Source organism: Arabidopsis thaliana, assembly GCF_000001735.4.
Source record: "Arabidopsis thaliana chromosome 1 sequence".
Taxonomy (NCBI): Eukaryota; Viridiplantae; Streptophyta; class Magnoliopsida; order Brassicales; family Brassicaceae; genus Arabidopsis; species Arabidopsis thaliana.
This window is the reverse complement of record NC_003070.9, coordinates 3,351,243-3,377,796: the sequence shown is the minus strand read 5'-3', so window position 1 is coordinate 3,377,796 and position 26,554 is coordinate 3,351,243. Positions and strand designations below refer to the sequence as shown.

Sequence of the window (26,554 nt, the reverse complement as noted above, 5' to 3'; positions counted from 1 at the left end):
ATGAAAAATAACCCTCAAATTTCAAAACTATTGCAAGAACATCTATTAAAATTTAACAAAAACACCATATGTTCAGGAAAATCTCATTTAAACCCTGGTGTTTAACAAAGTTAAAATTACTTATAAGAAATTGTATGTTACTAATTTGGTTCGAGGGATAATCCGATGCCGTTTGGCTAATTTTAGGCTTTCTGAATAAAGAAAATACTTGCGGTGCATTTGCAACTACGTACTACCGCATACGACAACTTTACCAATAAACCCCAAAATTTAGTGATTTCATCAACTAGCCCTGAAAGTATTCTCTCAAGGCTTAAACAATGGAAGTAGTCTATGAAACTTCGATTTTATAAATTTAGTAATTTACCCAAACAGTTCAGATTCATAAGAATATCAGATACAAAATTCATTCTATAACTACTACAGCATAGCGTGCTCAAAAAATGGATGCCAAGAAAAGTTGAATAAGAAATAAAACAAAAATTCAAACAGACATTTGACTCATGAGACCAAACTCTTTTTTAGCTGCCAACACATGTGTGTGATAATATCTATCTACAAAGACCAAAAAACAGTAGTACAATCATCCAATCACTGTCTTAAACTAGAAAAAATAAGAGTAACGTAGTCCCAGAAAACGGGACACAATGCGCTTCCAGGGTTTTTTCTTCAGGTTCTAATACCTATAAGCTGAACCTGTAGGCGGTGGTGCTGGTGGCAACCGATTGGGGGTGGTGCGGCGGTTGCTACCAGACCCTGGTGATGCTGCATCTCCGTTCTGCGCAGGGTCACTGTAACGGCGGCTGTGACCACCGGAACCGTACTTTGACAATGAGTCTGAGGGTCCATTAGCAGCGGAGTTGAAGGCATTCATCCAGTCGTCCCCTGAAGAACCTCCACTTGCTCTTGGGCTACTCTCTGTAGGACAAGTGATACCAAGATTAAAAGATTTATAAACCTAAGTTTCATTGAAGATCTTTCAGATGGTATTTAAGAAACCGTATCAATCCAAACCAAGCAAGCAGAAGAACTGTTATCATGTTTCGAATATAATAAGGCGGATGAATTTACCAGTGCCACTGTTGTCCGAATAACTTGAAGCAGCTGCTGCTCGGTTGTCGTGAATGCTAAGCTGCCTCGTGAGTTTAGAAAGAAGAGAGGATTGTTTCTGGTAACGCTCTCTTCGTCTTTTGACATTCTGATCCTCTTGTATCAATGACTCAATCCTTTCATTGCCTATTGCACTAAAGATCAAATACAGGAGAGCACAAGTAAGCACACCACAACTGAAACGAAACAAGGCACAGGGAACGAAAAGATATTGAACCTTATAGAACTGTAGAGTTGATTCAGCATGTCTTCCTTTGCTTTCTCTACTTGACAAAGAACAACAGCCTGTTCATGGTCAATTCACATCGCTTAGTAGCATGACCGAGGAATCTCTGTAAGAGAAAAGAGATGGACAAGAAAATTTAGAGCTTTCGAGCTTTTGCATAAGGATAGTTCACCTTTGGAACATTGGCTGCAAGGCTGTTAAGAACAGCTTCAACGTAACCCCGTACTTCTTGGGACATCCACCGGAGCTCCTCTTCTGGATCGATGGGTTTCCTAACCATCTTATCCTGAAATACAGACAAGGAAAAAAACGTAAGTCTCAGAAAATATTATAAACAATAAAAACCTTAAATGTCAAACATAACTTATGTCAAGTTTAAAAGTAGTATCATGCATACCCCATAAACTGAGCCTTCTATAGGAAAAATGTTTCAATAATAAAAATTCGACAATGTTCAATAAAACATAAATAGCTTTGTTTGCTCTTCCAACAGTTTCAAACCTTCCGAAGTGAAGTTTCAAACTTTCTTCATAGTGATAATAAGTAATCCATAAGACTAGTGAACGTATCTAACATAGATTTAAGGAAGAGGAAATGTAAGAAAAGCTGCCCATGAGTGACTCACAAGTGAACCTTCTGAAAGACTCTGCCTCATGGAAACACTGCCCACTTGGCCTCCACGAGCCTGGATAACCTTTTGCAACTTATTAATCCACTCGTTCTTGTCGACTACACTCTCAGCCTTAAGCACAAGGGCATTGTGAGCTGCAACATAATAGTTTGAGGAAAACTCATAAAAGTGCGAATAGAAGATTAAGAAGTTTGAATTCTTATAATGATTGATTTATGTACCTTTGAGTACAGTCTTATAGGGAACCTTGCAGGTTATTTTAAACACAAGGCCTGGTCCTTTTGAATCAGGTCCATTTGCCTTCTTGTCCTTCGAGCTCTTTGACTTTTCTACTTCGTCCTCGGGGATTTCTTCAATAGTGCATTCCTGAGTGGATTAATAAAGTTGGAGGAAGTATAATTAGAAAAACATGGAAAAAATGTTATCTATAGAGTATCCAAATTTCTCATCGATAATAACAGAACTATTAAATATTTGAAGCATAAGCTTCAAAATACACAAGTAATTGTCACTCTCCAAGAAGGAAACAGTGTGGGAGAAAATAACAAGGTGAATACGAACTATATTCTTCTCTAATTCTTTTTTCCATGTCATATCTAATTATAGTTCACCTTTGGCAGAAAATAAAGCATAGGAAGAGAATGGTACCTCCAAAGTTATCGTGCCCCGAAAGTTTCTTTCTTCTTGCTTTTTGGTATAGCCAAGCTAGAAAAAGGTAAACAGTAAAGTCAGTAAGTTCTCAACAACTGAAGAATATACGTTTCAAAATGCTGACCTTTCCAGTTTTCTCATTCAGAACAAACCATCGCCTACTCCACCCATTTGTTTTTGCACTTTTCTTCATTAAGTACCCTAAATGAAAAGAGTAAGTATTTGTTATCTACCTTGGAAGTTAGTTTTGTCAAGTTAGTTTTAAGTGATAAAGAAGAAAAAGACATGAAGAAATCATGCACTTGGACTAAGAGCAAAGCTTTGCAGCAATAAAATCATGCAACGTAAGGAAAGCAAATCGGGAGTGAAAAAGCAGAATGAAACTTTTTAGACAGTAACTGGGTAGATGTATATTAGAATAACAACCTGCTGTTATCTCCCCCTCAGGTCCAGCAGTTTTCAGACCAGAGACCTCCGGCGTCTCTTTATCTTGCGGACTAGGTTTGTCTTTCATTGATTTTAAGCTACCACCAGCTGTTGGCCCATCTGGCTGAGGACTAGTAGCCTGATAAACATATATGTAGAGAATTTCCACATTATATATTTTCATGTAAAACGATAAAAAAAAAAAAAAAACATTTTTCACTACGTATATCCAAATTGATACAGAATGAACACACACCCTGCTTAAAAGGGACTGCTCTGCATCTTGTCCCTTCTTAGAAGATCGCCCTTTCAGCTCTTCCTCGCGACGTTGTCTTTCCATTCTGATGGAGTCAATACAGTGCATCGTCAGAAAGAGAAATAATTTTCAGTCATGAACCATTGAAAATAAAAACAAAAATTGCAAAGAAAGACAAGCCAAAATACCTCCTTTGCACAAGACGGATAAAATGTTGAGGTGGTACAAAAGCGCGTTCCATATCAACTAGTGCAACCACCATTTTCTTGGCTTCATTCTTGAAACCATCAAGTGCTGCACTTGCTATAGCTACAACCTGGTTGATGATTAGTCAGAAAGGAATAACTGTTACCGAAATGATAAAATATTACTGAATAAAGCACCAAAAAATCATTATTACCTCTCGCTTGAAAGGAGGATATCTCCCAAGTCCAGGTGTAGCATTTGCAGAAGCTGAAACTATGTCAACAAGAACTCGGTGAACCTAATCAAAAGTTAAGACCATGTTAGCTCAACACGTAAATAAGACAGAAGCTGGATGCATGAGTTTTAAAGTAGGAACCAAAAAATAGCTACATCTACGGTAAGGGATATTAACTTACTAAGGCTTATAAACCAGAAAACTTGACAGAACTCTAAATAACAGTTCGAAGAATTAAAGTGAGACAAGCCATAGCCAGTTCACAATGCAGTAAATTTCTAAAATTCAATCCTACTGCATGTACCTAAAAAAACATGTAAACAAGCACACCTCATCAACACAAAGGCGTGCCGGGTCTTTAGCCAACTCAAGGACAATCTTTATCAACGATCTCAACCCTTTCTCTGGAGATATAAGATAAGGTTGATAACCATCTGCCTCCAAAACAACCTGAAAATCAAAGATATTTTGACAAATCAAGTCTCAAAACTTGTCTCGTGCAGAAACTTAGGACAGAAGAAGACACCCACCCTTTTAACATTGTTCAGGTCAAAATGTCTATCCAATGGAAGCTGCTTGATACGGTTGGGGAAATTTCCTTCAAAACTTGCAACAACTTTCCAACCACTTCCCTGAACAAGAATCAAAAAGTTTTGAGAAAAACATTTGCCAAGCTCCAAAAGGGACTTCAGCCCATAAACTGAACACAGACAAGTACAAAAACTCTATATCAAACACTCAGTTGGCTTATACACATATTATAAACATCCACTATCAGATTCATGAGATTCCCAACAATATAATGTGCTCTTACCAAGCGTAGGCTAGCAAGAGACTTTCCACTACACTAGTACCAAATCTGAAATGGCTGATTGCTAATATTTGAAGAGTTCTTCTCTCTCACTATATTCTTGAATTTTCGACTAAATCTAGTTAACTTTTGTAAGAATGTACTTACTTCACCACCAGCCAAGTGCAGAAGAAACTTGTCTTCAAACTCACGGCAAAGCTCCAAAGCTATAGCCCTTGTACCTTCAGCACTGTTAACTAGTTGTTCACCAAGCCTCGCTAGCTCATCCTGCACTATTTGAGACTTACCCTGGAGCCTGTACAAAGAATTTGAAAGCCATATGCGTTCAAGCAACCAATGTCATATGCCAACACCATAATAAAAATCATGAAGAAAGCACATATATGGAGAGAAGCAATACCCAGACAGGACACTTGGAAGCCTGAGCTTCATTCTGCTACGAATCTGGCTAGCAAGGGTATCCACCAACGCAATTCTGCCAAGCTTGCTTTGTGGAGCCCCAGTCAAAATGGACTTAAGACTTTCACTCTCAGCACGCCAAGCAGTTTCTAAGGAGTTCTCACCACTTCCAGACTGTGCTGACGCAATTGAAACGGATTGGCCAATAACAGCAACCCATGGAATGTCAGTTGTTTTTGGAGGTCCTTGATTTGAAAGAAGAGCCTGAACAGCTGCAAGGGCTTTCGAGTTCTCTGCTGCCTGGTCAATTTTTCCAATAATGCCTATTGTCCTAGTACCTATAAGTAGGGAGGAGTGATGTTAGCTAATGAGTATTTTAAGCAAACTGAAGTGATAATAGGTAGGTAAATCAACAGTTCTTATCAGGTATACAAATAATAAACAATATTAAGATAAGACAGATCGGAAATACAGATGTACTCACTCTCTGGATCATACTCCTTTGCAATCTTCAGGGCTCGGGATGATGAAATTTCAGATGCCTGGCTAGCAGGCACTATAACCAGCAGTATGGCATCATTGTGTTGCGCGTATTCAGCAATCTTGCAAAGAGACCCAAGAAACAAACAACAATTTCAAAAGGATAAACATGATAATGAATCTATATTATCACTTCAGTAGGAAACCGATAAAAATAGTCAAAATCTTTTGTTTCGTGGTTGTCAGGCAAGTTAAGGATATGACAATGGCATTAAGTAGTTCCAAGCCTCACCATTGACTCGTCCACAATTCTCTGGTCCAGTCCAGGCAGATCAACTAATTTCAATGGTGGAGCTGCAATGTAAAGGGTAAACGTAACAGGTTATGATGGTCAAAGAAAATTTAATACTACGAAACTGTCGGTCATATGTCATATGTCATAACTCATGTTCAAAAGAGTGTGTACTGTTTATGTTAAAGCTCCGTTAGATATTTAATCTGATACCCACCAAAGTAAAGCTAGAAGCTCTAAACTAGTGTACTAGATAGTATATAAGGATAGCAAGATATTACAGCTGACCAGTTCACGGGTATCAAAGATAAATTCATACACCCAACTTAGGTTAGCTAAGGATGTGCTATTTGAAGAGTAGATATAGGCTTGCCACTTATGATTGTGCAAGTAAAAAGGGGCTTACCTGTGCTGGTACGAAGTTTTAAGTTTATTTCATCACGATTCTTCCCTGAGGCTCCTTTGCTAAGTCTATCTTGCAGAGAATGTCTCAAAGCACCTAAAATATACCCATGTAGAACACAATGGAGATATTATGAGAAGACTGATCGAAATTTTTTTATCATAAATGCAGAAAGAGCCTCACATAGCATTGCTAAATTGCATATGTTCATAGATAGAGACTTACTTGCAGAAACTTGTTGAGATTTATTGTCGATTTGCAAGATAATTGCCTTGCTGCTCAAAGAACTCTCCCTGCTCAATTCAATTATTATAGGAGCTCGTGTAGCACCATTCTCACCCGTCGGCTGTGTATAGTAAGTGTAGCAGACACAACAGAGGTCAGTATTAGTATAAGAAAAGGAGTAAGCCAATAATAACCATAGACTCAATGTACAACTTACCAGCACTGGATGCCCAATTAGACTGTTTAGAACTGCAGACTTTCCAGCTCCCTGGTTCAGTATGCAAAAAGAGATAAGTAACAAATAACAAAATACATCAGCCTTCTCCGGCACGAGTCGCTCCTCATGTAACCATATATCCACTAATAAAGAGAATCCCAACAAAACTAGCTATAAACGATGAGTGTGTCCTAGCAAAATTCGATAAAAACCTAATCTAGATCCAGAAGATCCACGATATGGCAATCCAACATACACTCGAACACAGAATAAAACCAGCACGAGCCTAAAGAGAGGAAAATCGAGGAGCGTGGAGTGAGAGCGAGGAACTCACCACATTTCCCAAGGCAACGACGTTGAGGAAAGTGGCAGGGCGCTTGGAAGAAGAGGTTTCGTCGGGATCTTCGTCGGCGAGGAGAGACGCCGCCTGCTTCATCGAATCTGAGAGCTGAGACAACTCATCGATCGCCTCCATCGCGACTAGCAAAAGCCCTCCGCGAATCGAGATCGAGTAACCGATTCAAAGTGAAGAGATCTGGAGGAAGAAGGAAGCCACTCGATTAGATCTGAGCAGACCGGAACCGAAATCGGCGGCAATAGGCGGGGTCTTTCCCGGTGAGACGATGGGCCGGAATTTGGAATCCGGTCGCGATGGTGTTAAGCTAAGATTTTTCGTTGGGGATTTCGTAAGGGAAGGCAGAAATGAGCGAAGACGAGGTCATAAAGAGGACGTACGTAAGATTTCACAATTACACGGGACAAGATTCAAATTTCAAAAGACTTACAAAAATCATATCTTTCTAATTTTTTTCTGATCGGTCTCAAGTGCTTCTTCTTTTTCTTACTTAAAAAAAAAAAAAAAAAAACAATGTGATGTGAAATACACATAAAAAAATAAAAAAAAATTATCAGTTCATTTAACAATTTATCATCTATTAGATCCATTCATATAACATTAGATGATGTTGGAATCCCACATTACTAAATCAATGTGAAGGTTCAAATAAAAATGTAATCAAATGTTGTTGTGGATCTCGTTGTTGTTCATATAGTTCTCGCGACATAATTTACCTCAAGGGAAGGCAAACAAAAAATCTATTCACAAGGTGTAACTATTTTCGTAAACTATTATAGTTTTTTTTTGGACAAACAACCCCTACTAAAATCTATTTGGTGTATGTTTTTTGAATAATTGATCCTACCAACCTAATTTTTTTGAACTATATGTGTTTTTTGTTGCCTGAATCTCATCTTCCCTTCTTTAGAACTGTTGTCTATCATCATACCTTCCAACATCTTAGGACTAGTTTGGCAATGTTGACAATTCTTTGTGATGTATGACAAGTATAATTATAAGGAAAAAATAAATAAACATTGGACATAAAAATCAGAAATTTCCAAGCTAACTATATGAAATTTCTAGGCACATTTCTTGGTTCTTTTGATACCATTTCTTTTTCCTTTTGGACATCTGGATATCATATTGTTTGTTTGGGATACTAGTTCTTCCCAAGTTTTTAATCTTAATTAGCTGCTTTGGATCCTTAATAGAAAAATAAACATTTCATATATTCCGGAAATTAGTATAGCCATCGGTTTTAGATTTTCTGGTGATTAAGATATAAGAAGATATTTTTTCAAATATAATAATGAAAAAACAAAATCTACAAATCATTAAAAAGGAAAAAAAAAATCAAAATTAGAATACAATACATTGTCTCAATACTATAACATAACCAAAAGAAGCATCAATAAATTTTACTAATAGTTAATAAGTACAGAAAAAATCGAAAAATTCTAGAAATGTTAAAAGTAATTTTTTTAAAAATAGTAAGGATATAGAAATTAGATAATCAATAAGTTTGACTACTGGATATCTAGAATTATTTCTATAAAAAAAAAAGTGAAATGTCGGACCAAAGAGTTGACGAGCACTAAACCACGTCACAATTAAACGTGGGCCCTCCGGCCCAATAACTTAAAACCAATAGATTATTCCCATCTGGCAAGATCTGCGGACTTTGAACTCGTTATGCTTTTCGACGTGGAGTTTTAAACTCAATTAATCTAATTAAATTAAGCATAACATTCCAATTAATTTTGTTCTTTTATATATATAAGATCAAAATCAACCACACACACACATAGATTTCAACTGGAAGAAACAAAAGACCAGATTTGTTTATGTTTCTTCTTCTTCTTCTTCCTCTCTGCATGAAATTCAGTTTCTGATCTGTTTCAGTCATCGTTTCTCACTTTCCTCGAAGATTTCCACAGATCCAATTTCCATTTATCCACTTACCTTTTTCGATTTCGTTTGATCCTTGGATTTAATTATATGTTACAAATTTAGGAAATTTCTCGAGGAGATTGAATGCAATGGATTTGTGCTTGAAACAATCAGATTCTCTTTGAATCATAAGAATGTTTCCCTGAAACTTTATTTTTGGGGAACAGAGATCATCACTGTGTTGTTGTTTGGGTAGACAAGTTTTGAGTTTCTCGAACAATGGCGAGAGGAGGGAAAGAGGAAGGAGAAAAACACATAGGGTTACTAAAGCTGGCGCAAACGCTGTCGTTTTTGCTAATTTTCATGGCTGGAATCATCATCGGTCTCGCCGCAAGTTCTCACATCGATCGCTACTTCAATTCTTTGCCGAGGATGTTCTCATCAACCACTAACCTCCAATCGATTCCTTTTTCGACTCCTGATTACTCCAATTGCACAATCATCCACCGAGACTGCACAGGTAACGACGACAACGAGAGCGACGACGGAGGAGTCAAGGCGGAGAAACCAAAGGTTCGAGATTGTTGGAGCATTGATGGGTTTGTTCGGCCAGAGAATCTGAGTCATGGAATGACTGATGATGAGTTGTTCTGGAGAGCTTCGATGGTTCCGGTGAAGGAAGAGTATCCGTACGATAGGGTTCCGAAAGTGGCGTTTATGTTTCTGACGAGAGGGCCTTTACCTATGCTTCCGCTTTGGGAGAAGTTTTTTAAAGGCAATGAAAAGTACTTGTCCGTTTATGTTCATACGCCTCCTGGATACGACATGAATGTCTCTCGTGATTCTCCCTTTTACGACCGCCAGATCCCCAGCCAGGTACGTTTTGATGCAGGACAGTGAACTTTTTGTGTCTTGCTTGTGTTCTTCAGTGGATCAGAACAAAACAAATACTTAGTTTCACCAGTGACTTAATCTTGTATACAAGAACAGAGTAATAGATAAGTAGATAAGAAATATAGTCATTCTGGATCATGGAGATCTAGTTCTCTAGAGGAACAACATGTAGATCTAATCGGCATGATGGAATCCAAGTTACACTGGCGCGTGACTATTTGAGATTGTTTATAGGATTTGAACCTTTTAATTGTTTCTTCCACTGTCAGCTACATCTGTTTCAAGGTTGTGTATTAGATGAAGCTTTGTTACTAATTTTGCTATTATGTGATTATTTGGAACATAGCTGGTTTTAGTTTAATGATCGGGAACAGCTTTTATTATAGAGGTGATCTGCTTAGCTGTGATCTGCTTAGCTGTGAACTAGGAAACTATAAAAGACTAATTCATAGACACATTATATAAGCTTCTCTTGTTGATTTTTACACCTTTTATTGTAGTAATCCCTTTAATTTTCTCTGTATGTCACAATGATCCTGGTAATTGCATAACGCTTTGTTTGGTTCTTCAACTTGGTCATCTGATGAATCATGGATGGTCTGTGTCATTGTATGCTAGATCTACTTGATAAAAAAATCTAAAGAATTCTGTCTGGTTCTGATGGGTTTTTTATACTTGAATTTTTTAGAGAGTTGAATGGGGATCCCCACTATTGACAGACGCAGAGAAGCGTCTTCTAGCCAATGCATTGCTGGACTTCTCAAATGAGCGTTTTGTTCTTCTCTCAGAGAGCTGTGTCCCAGTTTACAACTTCTCAACTGTCTACACTTACCTAATAAACTCTGCTTACAGTTTTGTGGACTCTTATGATGAGCCAACACGTTATGGCCGTGGCCGTTATAGCCGCAAGATGCTCCCGGATATCAAACTCCATCACTGGCGCAAAGGGTCTCAGTGGTTTGAAGTAAACCGTAAAATCGCCATCTACATCATCTCAGACTCGAAATACTACTCATTGTTCAAACAATTCTGCAGACCAGCTTGTTACCCAGACGAGCATTACATCCCTACTTTCTTGAACATGTTTCACGGTTCAATGAACGCAAATAGAAGCGTGACATGGGTTGATTGGTCCATAGGCGGTCCCCATCCAGCTACATATGCTGCAGCTAATATCACAGAAGGGTTTCTCCAATCTATAAGGAAAAACGAGACGGATTGTCTTTACAATGAAGAGCCAACTTCGTTATGCTTCCTTTTTGCTCGCAAGTTCTCTCCTTCTGCCTTAGCTCCTCTTATGAATTTGAGCTCTACTGTCCTGGGGTTTTGAGAAAAAACAAACTGATTCATTTCTCCTCTTCTTTCTTCTTTTATAGGGATGAGATGAGATTCTTCTACGAGATATATAATATACATAACATAGGACTCTTTTTCTTTCTTATATAGTTTTATTCTTTTGGTTATAATCTCTTCATTATTTGGGGTTTTATAGAGATGATCGTAATGGTCAAGCCTTTTGTATGTAAGAGTTTTGCTTCTGCCGACCTGCAGAGCTAATCTAGTTGTAGATTTACGAATATATTATTCATTTTGATCACTTTTTGGAAGAAATGGAATTTAATGTTTTGATCGAATTACTGATTTTGAATTCCATTACTCTTTAGAAGCCATTGGCTTCAAAAGAACCATACATACAAGTGAAGAAGCAAGGGCAACGAACGTAGTAGATTATGATGTTGATCCTAAAGAAATAACTACTAGAGTTTGCAAAAAATAGGAACCACAAAGCAAAAGCCAAATTAACTATGAGGAGAATGGTGGTGCAGAAGAAATAGCGAGTTTGTCAAACTAGTTCCTCAACTCCACTACCTTTTTTTCTTGTGTCTCTTGGCACTCATGGGAAGGCCCTGGCTCCTGTTGTTGAGGAAGATGACTGTCCACAGAGTTTGACCACGGTGTCTGATTAGCCACCTCTCCTGGCACGGGATTTAACCACTGTGACTGCTGATGGCTAGCTGTCTGATTAGACCACTGTTGCTGCGCTGTCCACCCTGACTGCTGGCCAGCTGTCTGGTTAGCCCACTGCTGTTGCTGGCCGGTTGTCTGATTTCCCCACCCTTGTTGCTGGCCGGTTGTCTGATTAGCCCATGGTTGCTGCTGGCTAGGAGTCTGATTAGCCCATGATTGCTGATGACCAGTGTTCTGATTAGCCCACGGTTGCTGGTGACCATTATTCTGATTAGCCCATTGTTGCTGCTGGCCAGGCGTTTGATTAGCCCACTGTTGCTGCTGGCCAGGCGTCTGATTAGCCAATTGTTGCTGCTGACCAGGCGTTTGATTAGCCCACTGTTGCTGCTGACCAGGCGTCTGATTAGCCCAAGGTTGCTGCTGGCCAGCTGTCTGATTAGTCCATGATTGCTGATGACCTGAAGGACTTGACCACCCCGATTGCTGAGACCAAGATTGCTGCTGTTGATATCCCGGTGCCTGTCTCGACCATGACGGTGGCTGTTGCCCTGCCGTCTGATTCGACCACGATTGTTGCTGCTGGTTATCAGACGTGTTGGACCAAGAGGGATTCTGGCCATTATTAGCCTTGTAAGCTCCTCCTGCTGTTTGACCTGCAGTTCCATTGGCCCAACCTGAATTGGAATGCACCACTCCTTGGCTCGTCCATGGGGCCCTGTCTCTAGGCTGCTGCGGAGCTGCAGGTGTGGTTCCAAACACTGCGGGTACCCTAGGTGGAGTGTTACCAGACTGCCCAGCGTTTCTAACCGGCCGGGCAACAGAGTTCAAAATTTTCTCAATCTCCTCACGACGTCCTGCCTTCTCAAAAACCTCAATGATGAATTCCCGCAGCACAGTAGTAACCCCAACATTATGTCTAATCATCTCACCAACAATGTCCTTGGCTTGGTCAAGTGCATCACCATCACAAAGACCTCTAACCACCACATCATAAATGGAAGGATCTGGTTTTGGTTCCCTCTCTCCCATCTTAGTCAAAACTTCTGCAGATTCCGTGAGCTTACCATTCTTAATCAGCTCACCAAAGACTCTTGCACCGAAATCAGCAACCACCCGTAGATTCACATCAACCATCCTGTCCAACATCTTGACAGCATCGTCAATTCTCTCTGCCTTGAGATAAGCATCGATCATTGCTCTATGACTTGGAGCATCAGCAGGCAAAGATCTAGATACACCTTCAGCAAAGAACCTTTCAGCTTCTGTTAACATCCCTTGTTCACAGAATCTTGTTACTATGTTACAGTAACCTAAATAATCCATCACAAACGGTTTGGAGGTGACCTTACTTCCGACCTTCTTGAATGTATTAATAGCTTCACTAAACTCTCCCATCTTGAAACATTCATTGACCATTATACCAACCGTATCCGAATTCACCGAAAGGATATTCGGAGGAGCGTGATTATCCAACATCTCATTAAACAAAGCCCAAGCTTCATCCTTCTTACCAAACTTAAGAAACACTTCCAAAAGTACATTACCAGTCGGTGGATGCATTCTGAATTTCTTATCTAACAAAGACCTGTAAGACTCCATAGCTTCCTTATCGTTCCCTTTCTCAAACCAGTACTCCATAAAGGTAGCATTCACAATCCCATCATAAACAGTACACTTAGACTTCAATTCATCAAAGAACTCAACAGCCTTATCGAAATCACCAAGGTCCAAATATCCCCTAATCAGATTGTTGTACACCGTGGAATCCGCAGCTTGACCTTTGCTCAACATCTCCCTTAATAAACTCGCAGCATCTCCGATCCTTCCAGCTTGAACCAAACCTTTGGTCAAATGTCTATAAGTAACTGAGGATGGAGCAAAAGGAGCATTAGCCAATATGTGTCTGTACACTTCAAGGGCTTCGTCGACATTCCCTTCATCACAATGAGCGTTGATGATCTGATTGTATGAGACTACATTGGGGACGATGTTAGACTGCTTAAAGAAATACTGAAATAGAGAAATCGATTCACTGTAACGCTTGGCTCGGTACATAGCGGCGATGATGGCGTTACAGGTGAAGACAGTAGGTCGAGTATTGGAAAACACAGACTGGCGAGCGAGCTTTGATGCAGCGTCGAGATCTGATGCTCTGATCAGTGATTGGACTCTGTTGTGAAGGTTAAGCCTTTGGCCGACGAGAGCGGAAGTTGAATCCGGAAGCCGTGGCGCGTTGGGATCACGTTTTGGAGGAGGAGCTGAAGGATCGCGACGGAGAGCGTGGAGAGGAGGTTCAATTCGGAGACGACGTTTACGGCGGCGGCGCTCAGCAGCGGCTTCTTCGGCTGAAGAGAAGGCCATGGTACGATGCGGGATGGGTGGATAGGGAATTGGAGGGGTGTGATTCTGAGGAATCTGGAATTGGGAAGGATCATTTGGAATGGGATTAAGGTTTGGGTATTTCTCTGAATCCTGATTATTACCAGTGGTCGTCTCCGGATCTTCATTTGCCGGGGAAAGTGAGATGTTGTGGATGCGTTGGTGGAGGAACGAGATGGAAAGAGGGCTACGGGTAGTGGTAGTGGTTGTACAGAGACGGCGGAGGAGGTGACTGAGAGACATGGTGGAGGGAAAATGATTTAGGGTTTTAGAGGTTAGAGGAAGACGAAACCAATGACGATGGTGGGAGTAGAGAGAGCGAGCTCGTGGCTTAAACCCTTGGATGTGAAGAAATGGGACTTTTATTAAAAAGTAATGTCGAAATGAAAATTAAAGGACGACGTCGTAGTGTTTAAATGAGGGCTGTTTGGTAATACGTGTAATGTTATTCCAAAGACAAGTAAAGAAAGGTTGGATTATTTAGGGCTTCTCCTTCAAAGGCCCAAACGATATTAACAGACCATAATACGTGTCTCAAATAATCCATAGCTGGTGAGATGCCAACCACTAAGCATGCACTCTGCATATGGATGGTTGTTGGAAAGTTTCCATCCTAGTGAGGAAATATCACTTGAAGAAGTCGAGAAATTTTGCCATGCATGTCGTGGTTTGTGTGAGTGCAAAACTAGCGTGGGTTCTGATGATACAATAAAGGTGTGATCGTGGGGTTTAAAATTTAGGACCATAATAGGCTTTTTGTGAAAATTGCAGATATGGGTCCGGGAAGTAAATAACAGTTTTGGAAAAGTTCCAGTATCTTTATGAAAAACTCGGCATCACATTCAAACTCGGTATTGACTCATATTCAAAACGAGTCCATAATAAAGAAAAAAATCAAACTTTCTTGAAACTGAAACTTTATACGAAAATGTTCGAACTGCATGCATACTAGTTTTTGAAGAAAGATCATTAACAGTATTAAAGATATATGTGAAATTTTATATGAAAAGATGCTCATATAACGTGAAAACAGGAATTTGTTGAACTTTACATGGAACAAATCATGATTTACTTCTTGTTCATCTTCTTCTTAAACATCTCCATGCCCCATATTTTGACAGCCTCAAAGCCCTATGTTATATAAAGAGGGAAAATCTTTGCAATATCCTTGGCGTTATCTTCGTTTTTCATCTTGATGAGATCGGTGTTTGGGGTGACCTTCTTCTTCTTCTCTTCCACGGTAGTGATTGCTTCTCGACAAAAAGACTTCAGCGAAATGAACTAGAACAACTTGGAAGATCCTTTGTGAACTGTTTTCGTCGTGGTGATCTGGGTAACGACAAGAGAATCTTAATCGCTTGAAACCATTTTTTTGTGGAGAAAAGTTTATCAGGAAAAGAAACAAGAAGGGATTGATCATACGATATGTAACGATATATATAATGATATTAAAGGGGTAAGACCATGTACATAGCTGATATAATCAGAGTATCAGAAGCCCATCAATAATTGTTTAATGGATCAGAGTATACAGTTGGACCTGATCAGAGTGGAATGATACTTCTAATACCCAGTATCGAGTGACGTGACGGCAACTGATTCGTCAGGAAAAAACAGAGAAAAAAAAAATTCTAAAAAATCACATATACCCATACTTTATGAGTATCATCTATAACCATAAAAGATCATTAAAAATCATTGAAAAAATTTAAATAATAAATAATACTAAAAAATGTTTAATAATACTTTATGAGTATCACTTATAACCATGCTCTAAATTTATACTCGTGAACATATTAAACGGGCCTCATCTGGCCCGGCCCATAATTTGTTGGCTAGGCATAGGGAAGCGTTTTGGCCTTTTTTTCCAAAAACAATTTTTGCTTTGATGAAATTAAAACTATTAATACACAAAAAAAAAATGTTCACTTTTACTTTTAGGCGATGGCGAGAGGATGTCAGTAATTGGGTTACTGAATCGGAATACTGTTATTGGAGTCGTTCGTTGTGTTTTTACGGTCAATTTGGTTCTATTCAGATATGGTTATCTCCGGTTTTGGATTTGAAATCTCAGATACAGCGGCGGATTCACAGAGTTCCCCGAGTGCTGCTGCGACTGATGGTTTTGGAGCCGATTTCCTAGCATGTATGAATATGTCCTGGGACAAGTTCGAGACGGACAAATAAACGAGACCATATGTTTGCTGCAGCTGACAAGTCTCACTCAGCTTTCTTGTTGATTGATGAGATATAAGAGCAGATGGGATTAGCTGGATATGTGCAGGAAACTGAGATGGTATGCATATAAGTTAAACAAATCGTTGGAGCATATAAGCAGACACAAACAATCAGTTGTAGCCGCAGAGGCATTCCTTTGCTCATTGTGAGATTTGGCAGATCTGGAGCACTAACCATTCGTAGTCTATTGACAATCACACCTGATTCTTATCCCAGGTGATTTTGCTACAATTGTGGGAAGTTTGGACATTATGCTTCTGAATGTAAAGCTCCTAGCAACAAAACATTTGAGGAGAAGGCCAACTACGTTGAAGAAAAAATTCAAGAAGAAGACATGTTATTAATGGCTAGCTACAAGAAAGATGAACAAGAAGAGAATCATAAGTGGTACCTCGATAGTGGTGCAAGTAATCACATGTGCGGGAGAAAAAGTATGTTCGCGGAGCTTGATGAATCGGTGAGAGGAAATGTGGCTTTAGGAGATGAATCGAAGATGGAGGTAAAAGGTAAAGGAAACATTCTTATTCGATTGAAGAATGGAGATCATCAATTTATTTCCAACGGTTACTATATTCCGAGCATGAAGACAAACATCTTGAGCCTTGGACAACTCTTAGAGAAAGGTTATGATATTAGATTAAAAGATAATAACCTTTCAATAAGAGACCAAGAAAGCAATCTCATTACCAAGGTGCCAATGTCGAAAAATAGAATGTTTGTCCTCAACATTCGAAATGACATTGCACAATGTCTTAAGATGTGTTACAAAGAGGAGTCTTGGCTATGGCATCTTCGATTCGGACATCTAAATTTTGGAGGATTGGAGTTGCTTTCAAGGAAGGAAATGGTGAGAGGGCTACCTTGTATAAATCATCCAAAGCAAGGTTGTGAAGTTGTATTCAAGTTTAAAGCAAAGTAATAAAAGTTCTATTTCCTAAAAAACTCTCTCAAAACACTTAAACACTTTCTCCATTACCTCTAAAAGAATTTTACTCTAACAGATTTATCTTCCAAGTTAATAGCTTTACTTGAAAAACGATTCCTTACTGATATTCAAAGCATAACACGTCTAGGTTCATGGATGCACTCTATAATTTACTTGACGGTTCTATTGACGACAATACAAAGTTTGAAGATGAGTGCCGAGCTATTTTTGGAGCACAGTCATATGTTCTTTTCACATTGGACAAGCTAGTTCAGAAGTTTGTTAAGCATGTAAGCAAAACTAGTGTCTTGTCTTCTTGACTCTCTACTTCCATTCTCTCTCTTTCATCTGATCACTGGGATGGTTTTTGGAAATGCTTCAGCTCCATGCAGTTGCATCTGATGAAACAGACACCAAGCTTCTGCAACTACATGCGTATGAGAACTACAGAAAACTTTGGGAAGATGATTTGATCTAGTGTATCATGAGAATGCATGTGCCATCCTCCATGAGGCAAAGATATACCAAAGAGCAACACTCCAATCGTTACATTGGTTAACCGCTGGAGCGTTTTGGAGCCCGAGAATGCCAGCTCATCCACTTTAGAGCCAATTGGTCAGATAGAAGCGAGCAATTCAAAAATAATAAAAATGAAAATTACCGAACGACGTCGTATTGATAAATGGGGGCTGTTTGGTAGTACGTGTAATGTTGTTCTAAATACGAGTAGGGAAGAGGCGTAAGATAACAAGATGCGTAGGAGAAAGGAAAGGATTATTGTCACTTGCCTGCGCAAATTAGGGCTTCTCCTTCGCAAGACTCTCTTCGCCAGCTTAAATCAGTGTACTCTCTCTTTCTCTGTCTCTATCTCTTGCAACTTCTCTGTTTCTAATCTCTTCACGCATTTGTGTATCAAGGAGTCATTTTTTAACAGAATATGAACATATTTGAAAATTCGAATCATGCGAGTTTTATTGAAAGCTTATGTTCTTGTGATGATTTCAAACTTTTCGAAAACAGCGACTTTCAAATTTCTTCAGAAACTATGAAAACCCTATCTTGTAATTGCCATTATCGGCATCCAAAATGTGCTTAGCTCGGAAAATTCGAATTGAATTAGCTTCGAAAGCTCCTAATTACATTAGAAAATTCAATCTTTATACGAAATTTTTGAATTCTGAATCTTTCTAGCTTCGTACTCATGAGTTTAAAAGCTTGTTACAGATTATGTAGCACTTCATTGGAGATTATCTGGTTATTGTAGATAGTAATGTTACAGAGTCTCATAAGTGCTGTTGTTATGTGCTTGTCAGGCAAAGTGCTGAATATACCTTAGGAGCTAAATGTCGGATGATCCTGGACAGATGTTGCTCATCTATGATGATCCTTCAGATCAGCGATCCTTGTCTTTAGATGATGCTAGTAGTACTGAGGAATCTCCAGACGATAACAATCTCTCTTTAGAAGCAGTTCACAATGCCATTCCCTATCTCGGACAAATTTTCCTTACACATGATACTGCTTACGAGTTCTATAGTACATTTGCAAAGCGTTGCGGGTTCTCCATACGCCGTCACAGGACAGAAGGAAAAGACGGAGTTGGCAAAGGACTTACTAGGCGCTACTTTGTTTGTCACCGTGCTGGTAACACACCTATCAAAACTCTAAGCGAAGGAAAACCACAGAGAAACAGAAGGTCTTCTCGATGTGGATGTCAAGCATACTTAAGGATTAGTAAACTTACTGAGTTAGGTTCAACGGAATGGCGTGTTACTGGTTTTGCTAATCACCACAATCATGAGCTCTTAGAACCAAACCAAGTTCGTTTTCTTCCTGCGTACAGGTCCATATCAGATGCAGATAAAAGTCGGATTTTGATGTTTTCCAAGACAGGAATTTCAGTTCAGCAGATGATGAGGCTCTTGGAGCTTGAGAAGTGTGTCGAGCCAGGATTTTTACCATTCACCGAAAAGGATGTCAGGAATTTGCTTCAGTCATTCAAGAAACTCGATCCTGAGGATGAGAACATTGATTTCCTGAGGATGTGCCAAAGCATAAAGGAGAAAGACCCTAACTTTAAGTTCGAGTTTACTTTGGATGCAAATGATAAGTTAGAAAATATTGCCTGGTCGTATGCTTCTTCCATTCAGTCATATGAACTCTTTGGAGATGCTGTTGTTTTCGATACAACACATCGCTTAAGTGCTGTTGAGATGCCACTTGGAATATGGGTTGGAGTTAATAACTATGGTGTCCCTTGCTTCTTCGGTTGTGTGCTTCTACGGGATGAAAATTTGAGATCGTGGTCATGGGCACTACAGGTTTGTGGCACACTAAGCTGATTAAGTTCCTTGTCCACTTATTTCTGTTTAAAATTCTTGGCAATTGTCTGTGGGTAGGGCGAATAAGCAAATCAATTTGTATTTGTTGTAGAAGTTATTTGTAGAAGCTCCTATATCCAAAAAGCAAATCAATTTTGTTTGTACTCTGACATTTTCTTTAATTTGTCTCTTATGGAAGGCATTCACAGGGTTCATGAATGGGAAGGCACCTCAAACGATATTAACAGACCATAATATGTGTCTCAAAGAAGCCATAGCTGGAGAGATGCCAGCCACTAAGCATGCACTCTGCATATGGATGGTTGTTGGAAAGTTTCCATCCTGGTTTAATGCCGGTCTTGGGGAGCGGTACAACGACTGGAAAGCTGAATTTTATCGCCTCTACCATCTGGAATCCGTTGAGGAGTTTGAGTTGGGTTGGAGAGACATGGTGAACTCTTTTGGACTGCACACAAACAGACACATCAACAACTTGTATGCCTCACGTTCCTTGTGGTCTTTACCATACCTGAGAAGCCATTTTCTAGCTGGAATGACTTTGACTGGCCGATCCAAAGCCATTAACGCCTTTATTCAGAGGTTCTTGAGCGCACAAACCCGGCTAGCTCACTTTGTAGAACAAGTATGTTCTCTTCTCCTTCTGACAGTGTTTATTCATTGCTAGTGAAATGAGTTATTTCAAGCTCTTAGGCCTTCTATGCAGTAATTGTTCAAGCATTTATTTTATAGGGTTTATGCATTTTAATCTCATGAAATGGTACTGTACGTGTGTTGAGTTTGCTATTTTTGCTTATTTGAGTTATGGGTGAATATGCAGGTGGCTGTTGTTGTGGATTTTAAAGACCAAGCTACAGAACAGCAAACAATGCAGCAGAATCTCCAAAACATCAGCCTAAAAACTGGCGCCCCCATGGAATCTCACGCAGCCTCGGTGCTCACTCCTTTTGCATTCTCCAAGCTCCAAGAACAGCTTGTGCTTGCTGCTCACTACGCATCGTTCCAGATGGATGAGGGGTATCTCGTGAGGCACCACACAAAACTCGATGGAGGAAGAAAAGTGTATTGGGTTCCTCAAGAAGGCATCATAAGCTGCAGTTGCCAACTGTTTGAGTTCTCTGGGTTTCTCTGCAGGCACGCACTCCGTGTTCTCTCCACAGGAAACTGTTTTCAGGTCCCTGATAGGTATCTTCCACTTAGGTGGCGCAGGATCAGCACGTCGTTTAGCAAGACGTTCAGAAGTAACGCTGAGGATCATGGAGAGAGAGTTCAGCTTCTGCAGAATCTGGTTTCGACTCTGGTCTCAGAATCGGCTAAATCGAAGGAGAGGCTAGATATTGCAACTGAGCAAACCTCCATCCTCTTATCCCGTATCAGAGAGCAGCCTGTCTCCTCACTTGCTATCAGAGACATTTCTTCTTCTGTGCAGAGGAATTTTTGATACCACAAATGCTATGCGTGTCTAACTATTTTTAGATAACATAATTACTTTATTAACCTAATCTTACAAGATTGTAACTCTTATCTTAACTTATGCATTGTTAAAAATATCAATCTTATATTCGTTGACAAAAAAAAGAAAGATAAGTCAACCTTAAATTCGTCGTGTTCGACGAAATAGTACCATGATGTCCAAAATTCCCATTAATAAGATTATGCATTCAAATGAGCCCGTGATTCTCACAAAGCCCAAATCCTTACCAATACGTCAACGACAACAAAGATGGTCGCACAGAGTGGGTCCTCTCGATGAGCGCTGTCATACACGCGTCGATCATTCATTTGCCACTAATTAGAATTTTGAAAATTTTCTGGAGAGAACTAAAATAGATAACCGGCCAGATAATAGAATTGATTTACGACCGGTTCTACTAGTATCTTCGTTTTCAATTGAAGAACAATAGAAGAACACACTGATTATTTTTTTTAGGCTTTTGAACAAGATCGAGAATCGAATTAGAACGCTAATAGAGCAAGAACAACATTGGTCAATCTACAAAGAATATTACTTGAGACCAAGTCGATAACGAAAAGATGAACCCATTCACGAAATCTAAGAGGGGGGAGAAGAGAAACCCTAAATTGTGCAATTCGAAACGAAATTCTGCAAACCCTAAAGTTGGATTACTCATTAAAAGTCCAAGCATTCTCCTTGCGAATCTCTTCCTCTTCTTCAGGCGTGAAATCGTTCTCGATGTTGAAAATCTCTCGTACTTCCTCTGGTGTTTTGTCCTTGATGTAATCAGCAACCGTCTGGCTAGCGAAACCGAGAAGTCCTTCGAAGTTTAGGTAGTTGGCAGCGAGAATGATTTTGAAGATGGTCTCCAGATCTAGCTTTTCCATGAACTTAGCGTCCCACGAGTCTAGATTCTTCTTCGCCTCCTCGTCTTCGTCTTCTTCACTAGGTTCATTGACGTGCATCTTCGCGTACTCGATTATCTTGGAGAGGATATCCCCGGTGACATTTTCAAGCGGAATTGCTTCACCGGCGCAGTTATCCTCCATCATGTGCACTATGATCAGAAACTTACGCGCCACCGCTTCGTCGATCTCGAAAGACTCGCCATCGGAACTCGTCAACAAAATCTTGTTAGAAGACATGGTTAGACTCGCAACCGCTTCCTCGATCTCTGATGATTCGCCGGCGGACACAATCTCTTCGGAAGAAGAAGCCATTGTTATAAGGCAAATGAGTAATCCAGAATAAACCCTTACAAGTAGGGGAGAAAAGGAAATATAATGGATCAGAATTATGGGCCTAAAGATTTCATAAAGCCCAAACAACCTATACGGCTGTACTCAACAAGTCCCACTCATCTGATTCTAGAACATTCTGAAGAGAAAACCAAAATGGGATCATATTGATTTGGAACCGGTTTGTAGAAAACCGATCAAACTAAAAAATATCTTCGTTTGCAGAGAAACGTAACTAAACATAAAAACTTGTCTTTTGCCAACATTCATATAGTATAATGTACCGTCTTGTTCTATGGTCGTGAAACACATCAAACCAATATCAAATACTTTGTTTTGTTGCCGATTTGGAAAGTTTATTGTATATCTTCTAATCTTCTAAGCTTAACATTATTTTATTTTTTGGTACAAACCAGTCCAAAACATTTATTAATACACTCAATTAACAAGGAAATGATTCGGAATAATGGGCCAAACTATTACAAAGCCCATACACACCTTTAGGGATTTGACTCGAATAAGTCCAAATTTCTGTTTATGGAGGGATTCTAGAACATTCGGAAGAGAAAAAATTGAAATTTTGCTGAACCAGTTCTAGGTTGATTGGTTTTGATAATCGATCAGGAATCCGATTGTAGAAAACCGATCCTAGTACCTAAAACTAGAGTAAAATATCAAGATGCTTCGCTAGTAAAAGACACAAAAAAAATGCCGTCTTGGATGATGATCAACCAAAAGGTTTTTCACATTAGGGTTTTAACATAAATCCATAGATTCGTTACAGAAATGAAAAAACTGGAATGACTCAACTAGAAGAAACATATCATCAATCTCAGATTTTATTTCATTTTTATTTAGAGAAAAAGAACCCTAACTCACTTGGGGGTTGACTCAGTCGTTGAAGATGGCAGTGAAGAGAATGGCAACGGATGCAAGTCCACAGAGAACAGAGAGGAAGTCGAAAGCGAAAGATGAAGGACGATTAGCTCGAGCAAAGCCGTGTGCGACCTGCAACACAACGTAGCCCACGGAGGCGAAGGCGAAAGCATTGGAAAGAGGCTTGCTTGGAGCTTTCTCGAACTTACTCATCTGGCCGTGGAGGAAGAAGGAAAGCATGCCTATCACCGCAGTCCTGGGGATTTGCTCGAAGAATCTCTTGAATGCCTCTTGGTTTCTTTTGCATTGCTCCTCCTCTTCGCTCATGTTCATTCTCTCCATCAACTGGGGAAAACAAACAATAAGTTAATCAAAAAAAACAAAACAAAAAGGAAGATATGTGATTTGAGAGAGAAGAAGAGACAAGATAACGGCGGTGAGGGAAGTCTGCAATGAACCTGAACGAATGAGAAAGCGAGTGATGTAAACAAAAACAAAATCTGCCACGTAATTGAAACCAGCTGGTTCATTTTTTTTTGTCTTGGCTACCAAAGGATAATAACCAATTTCCTTTTTAAGCTTTACCGTACGAATAAGCCGCTCTCGATCTCGTACTGTCACACCCACGTTACTCATTTTTGGTCTTCGTTCAAAATAACTGTTCTTTTAATCCAAAATCTTTGATTATATATGTATCATTATTAGTTTGGCACACACCCATTAATTAACGATTTTTTAATACATTAAGCTACATTTTCCAAATTTAATAAAACCGTGAAAGCATATGATTGATAGGGGTTTGTAACCATATTGTCATAATTTTACTGCTAATGCCATTGTGTATGCATGCGGTTTAAGCTTGCTAAAAGAAATGCAGATCAATTAACCATTATAATATTCTGTCGTTTAGCATAGGAAATTTCATCAAACTTTTTTTTTTGGCTTTTCACATGATGTTATTAATTATTTGTCGCTTTCCATAAAGAGATCATCAAAAGTTCAAAACCCATCTCAAATCTCTAAGAAAAATAAAAAGACTATAATCCATAGTCTCATTACAAGCAAATAAAACTGAAATTGGTCTTTGTGTAAACTACAATCCATAGTCCCATTTTTTCGAGTTGACGTGGCAGTGTTACTTGTATAGTTGAATTGAAAGAAAGAACCGTTTGAATTGAAAGAAAGAACCGTTTTAGCCAGTAAACCGGGTTTGAACGGTTCAATTCAATTTATCAATAATGGCGAAGAGCGAGAATACCAAAAGAACGACGGTACCGAAACAAAATCAAATCCGCGGACCAAAATTTAATATCATTATCTATTCTGACTATACCAAAACCATCCCAATTGGCTTTGGTAAGTTTATCTCAAACCGGCCTAGCCACACTAGTTCCAAACTCCACACTAAACCGAATGATTGACCTGAGTTGGTGAATCATCGATTTCCAAAATCTTGAATACTATTTTTAATTTCAATTTCAATCTAAATCATATAATATATCCTCCAGCCTTATCGTGCTATTTCCTTAAAAGAAAACCAAACGTGAGCATGTATAATAAACAAAGAAATAGTACAGGTTGTCCAAACAACAAGAAATCAAAACTCCAAACTAAAAAAATTTCATTTACAGATCATCAATTAGACGAAAGTTGTACACAAATGAATCAAGAAACACTTTACCACGACCAACAAAAATAATCAGTTTGAATAGTTTACATTTCACTAGCATTAGAGAAAGGAGAAACAAAGAAGAAGAATTTACGTATCTTTCTGTCTCAAAATTAACAACTATGGACAAAACAGAGAAGACAGAACAAAAGAAACCAAGGAAAATGTTAGATGAAACGAATAAAAGAAATTCACAAAAAAAGAAAAAGTTTTGATTTTCGTCACCGGGTTTCACTTTTATCAGGAGCAGCTCTGTTTTCAATATTTAGTTTCTTCCTCCTCTTCGTCTCGTATGTTGATCCTCTGTTTCTGCTCTGTTCCTTGATCATTGGAACCAAGTACCAAACGATACAAGTGCACATGATCGAGACGGTCCGTCCGAAAAACACCAATAATATTAGAACCAGCACCACTGTCACGGGTAATAAATGGTTTGGTCTTGAAATCTTCTTCAGATTCTCATTCAATACACAGCTCTGTTTCTGCTCTGTTTCCAAATCTGTTTGCTTTATTTCTTTTTCCTGCTCTGTTTTTGATTCGGTCTTTACATTGAAATCATCTAGAACATCCTTATTCTTGACCTTGAAATCATCTAGAACGTCCTTCTTCTTGACCTTGAAATCATCTAGAACATCCTTCTTCTGACTTGCCCTCTTTGTCTTGATCATTACAGGGACGCACTCGCCGGAGCTAGTGAAGACAAACCGAACAAGAGGCGGTCCATCAGGATCAAGCCTCTTTGCGTAAATGCTCTGTCTTTTCTCATCGAGCTCAGATAGAAGTGCAGAGAACTTGTCAAGTCCTTGATTTGAATAAGGATTCTTGCTTTCTTTGTTTCCTCTTCTCGATCTCCTAGGTGACGAAAACGGACTCAACATATCAAATCAATTCAGTCCAATCAACAATATCCTCTTTTTTTTTTTTCTGTTACTGGTCCTTTGTGTGGAGAGGTTGTGAGAATTTGAGAGCTTGAAGGAATTTGGTTACGGAGGAGTTGTTAGGCAGGATTTAGTATTTGGACAAGAGAGACGGCTTTATTGTTATCATAATGAGACTTGTCTTAAACTAATTGTAAATATTTCAGATACACAAATGGATTGGTGATTTGACCAGATCTCATTAAATGTGATGAATTGATCAGATCACGTATTGTTGACACTTTTTTTGTTCTCTTTTAGGACGAATAGAAGATAAGTTTCTACCAAATGAAACGTCATCCCAGATGTATTTTGCTGATCTTACAAATTGACTTTCTTGCGGAAGAAGCTGCAAAAAAATTTCCATGATGGTGTAATCATATTTTTTTGGTTTATCATAAGTAATTGACTAATTGTTAATTTAACTTAGTTTTGACTTGGGGAGAAAGAAAGACAAAAGTGATTCAACCATAAACATATAGTTGGAATATTCATTGTTAATTTAAATTTCTGATGGGTTTACAAAAATTGGAAAATCCTCCAAGTTATTTATATACTATGAAAAGAAAAATGAATTATGAGAAGGAAAGTTGGTGTAGAAGAAAAAGCTTTTAGCCTTTAAGGCTTTTTAACCAATAGAAGCAACATATCATGTGTTGACAAAAAAATGAAGCATATCATGTGATAAATGAATGAGGAGGGTACTGATACTACTCACCAAAATTATCTTATAGAACTTCATTAAGAAATTGAAAGAAAAACAATACATTGTTTTTGTTACGATTTGGAAAGTTAGGTTCGGTGCAAAGGCCTACCCCTTCTATGAATCCGAAGGCCTATGATCATGGTGTGATCATCAAATATTCATATAACAAAA

General features: G+C 39.0%; 8 protein-coding genes, 1 long non-coding RNA gene and 1 pseudogene across 12 annotated transcripts; 5 read left to right on the top strand and 5 right to left on the bottom strand.

Moving 5' to 3' along the window:
• Positions 1–333: 333 nt before the first annotated feature.
• ADL6 (dynamin-like protein 6) lies at positions 334–7,395 on the bottom strand. Its single transcript, NM_100903.4, has 22 exons — positions 6,883–7,395; positions 6,549–6,599; positions 6,332–6,452; positions 6,110–6,202; positions 5,704–5,765; positions 5,416–5,533; positions 4,933–5,269; positions 4,680–4,827; positions 4,252–4,353; positions 4,052–4,171; positions 3,701–3,784; positions 3,489–3,616; positions 3,301–3,385; positions 3,045–3,183; positions 2,743–2,819; positions 2,616–2,672; positions 2,189–2,333; positions 1,962–2,101; positions 1,509–1,622; positions 1,328–1,395; positions 1,072–1,244; positions 334–918 (listed from the first exon to the last, which is right to left on the bottom strand). The coding sequence occupies exons 1-22, from the start codon at positions 7,021–7,023 to the stop codon at positions 677–679; spliced, it is 2,745 nt and encodes a 914-aa protein (NP_172500.1). The 5' UTR covers positions 7,024–7,395; the 3' UTR covers positions 334–676.
• Positions 7,396–8,671: 1,276 nt separating this feature from the next.
• On the top strand, positions 8,672–11,304 carry AT1G10280 (Core-2/I-branching beta-1,6-N-acetylglucosaminyltransferase family protein). The gene is made up of 2 exons (NM_100902.3): positions 8,672–9,654; positions 10,361–11,304. Exons 1-2 carry the CDS (start codon positions 9,058–9,060, stop codon positions 11,000–11,002), a joined length of 1,239 nt encoding a protein of 412 aa, NP_172499.1. The 5' UTR covers positions 8,672–9,057; the 3' UTR covers positions 11,003–11,304.
• On the bottom strand, positions 11,304–14,365 carry GRP23 (glutamine-rich protein 23). Its single transcript, NM_100901.3, has one exon. It carries the CDS (start codon positions 14,260–14,262, stop codon positions 11,521–11,523), a length of 2,742 nt encoding a protein of 913 aa, NP_172498.1. The 5' UTR covers positions 14,263–14,365; the 3' UTR covers positions 11,304–11,520.
• Positions 14,366–15,784: 1,419 nt separating this feature from the next.
• AT1G04783 lies at positions 15,785–16,387 on the top strand. Its single transcript, NR_138774.1, has one exon. It is a non-coding gene; the product is annotated as an other RNA (long non-coding RNA).
• A 162-nt stretch (positions 16,388–16,549) lies between these two features.
• Positions 16,550–17,271, top strand: AT1G10260 (annotated as a pseudogene; the record flags this gene model as incomplete). Its single annotated transcript has 1 exon — positions 16,550–17,271.
• A 17-nt stretch (positions 17,272–17,288) lies between these two features.
• On the top strand, positions 17,289–17,710 carry AT1G10250 (paired amphipathic helix Sin3-like protein). Its single transcript, NM_100899.1, has 2 exons — positions 17,289–17,472; positions 17,565–17,710. The coding sequence occupies exons 1-2, from the start codon at positions 17,335–17,337 to the stop codon at positions 17,658–17,660; spliced, it is 234 nt and encodes a 77-aa protein (NP_172496.1). The 5' UTR covers positions 17,289–17,334; the 3' UTR covers positions 17,661–17,710.
• A 233-nt stretch (positions 17,711–17,943) lies between these two features.
• On the top strand, positions 17,944–21,170 carry FRS11 (FAR1-related sequence 11). 2 transcript variants are annotated; one of them, NM_100898.3, is made up of 4 exons: positions 17,944–18,025; positions 18,496–19,503; positions 19,703–20,146; positions 20,342–21,170. In NM_100898.3, exons 2-4 carry the CDS (start codon positions 18,526–18,528, stop codon positions 20,960–20,962), a joined length of 2,043 nt encoding a protein of 680 aa, NP_563865.1. In that variant the 5' UTR covers positions 17,944–18,025; positions 18,496–18,525; the 3' UTR covers positions 20,963–21,170. The 2 variants fall into 2 exon arrangements, with proteins under 2 accessions (NP_563865.1, NP_001321860.1); NM_001331895.1 differs by having other exon boundaries at positions 17,944–19,503.
• Positions 21,171–21,645: 475 nt separating this feature from the next.
• SK18 (E3 ubiquitin ligase SCF complex subunit SKP1/ASK1 family protein) lies at positions 21,646–22,122 on the bottom strand (the record flags this gene model as incomplete). Its single annotated transcript, NM_100897.3, has 1 exon — positions 21,646–22,122. One exon carries the CDS (start codon positions 22,120–22,122, stop codon positions 21,646–21,648), a length of 477 nt encoding a protein of 158 aa, NP_563864.2.
• Positions 22,123–22,940: 818 nt separating this feature from the next.
• On the bottom strand, positions 22,941–23,554 carry AT1G10225 (transmembrane protein). The gene is made up of 2 exons (NM_001160851.1): positions 23,516–23,554; positions 22,941–23,436 (listed from the first exon to the last, which is right to left on the bottom strand). The coding sequence occupies exon 2, from the start codon at positions 23,431–23,433 to the stop codon at positions 23,107–23,109; it is 327 nt and encodes a 108-aa protein (NP_001154323.1). The 5' UTR covers positions 23,434–23,436; positions 23,516–23,554; the 3' UTR covers positions 22,941–23,106.
• A 1,120-nt stretch (positions 23,555–24,674) lies between these two features.
• AT1G10220 (ZCF37) lies at positions 24,675–25,874 on the bottom strand. 2 transcript variants are annotated; one of them, NM_001331893.1, is made up of 2 exons: positions 25,375–25,874; positions 24,675–25,341 (listed from the first exon to the last, which is right to left on the bottom strand). In NM_001331893.1, the coding sequence occupies exons 1-2, from the start codon at positions 25,636–25,638 to the stop codon at positions 24,982–24,984; spliced, it is 624 nt and encodes a 207-aa protein (NP_001318969.1). In that variant the 5' UTR covers positions 25,639–25,874; the 3' UTR covers positions 24,675–24,981. The 2 variants fall into 2 exon arrangements, with proteins under 2 accessions (NP_001318969.1, NP_001318970.1); NM_001331894.1 differs by having other exon boundaries at positions 24,689–25,868.
• Between the last annotated feature and the right edge of the window lie 680 nt (positions 25,875–26,554).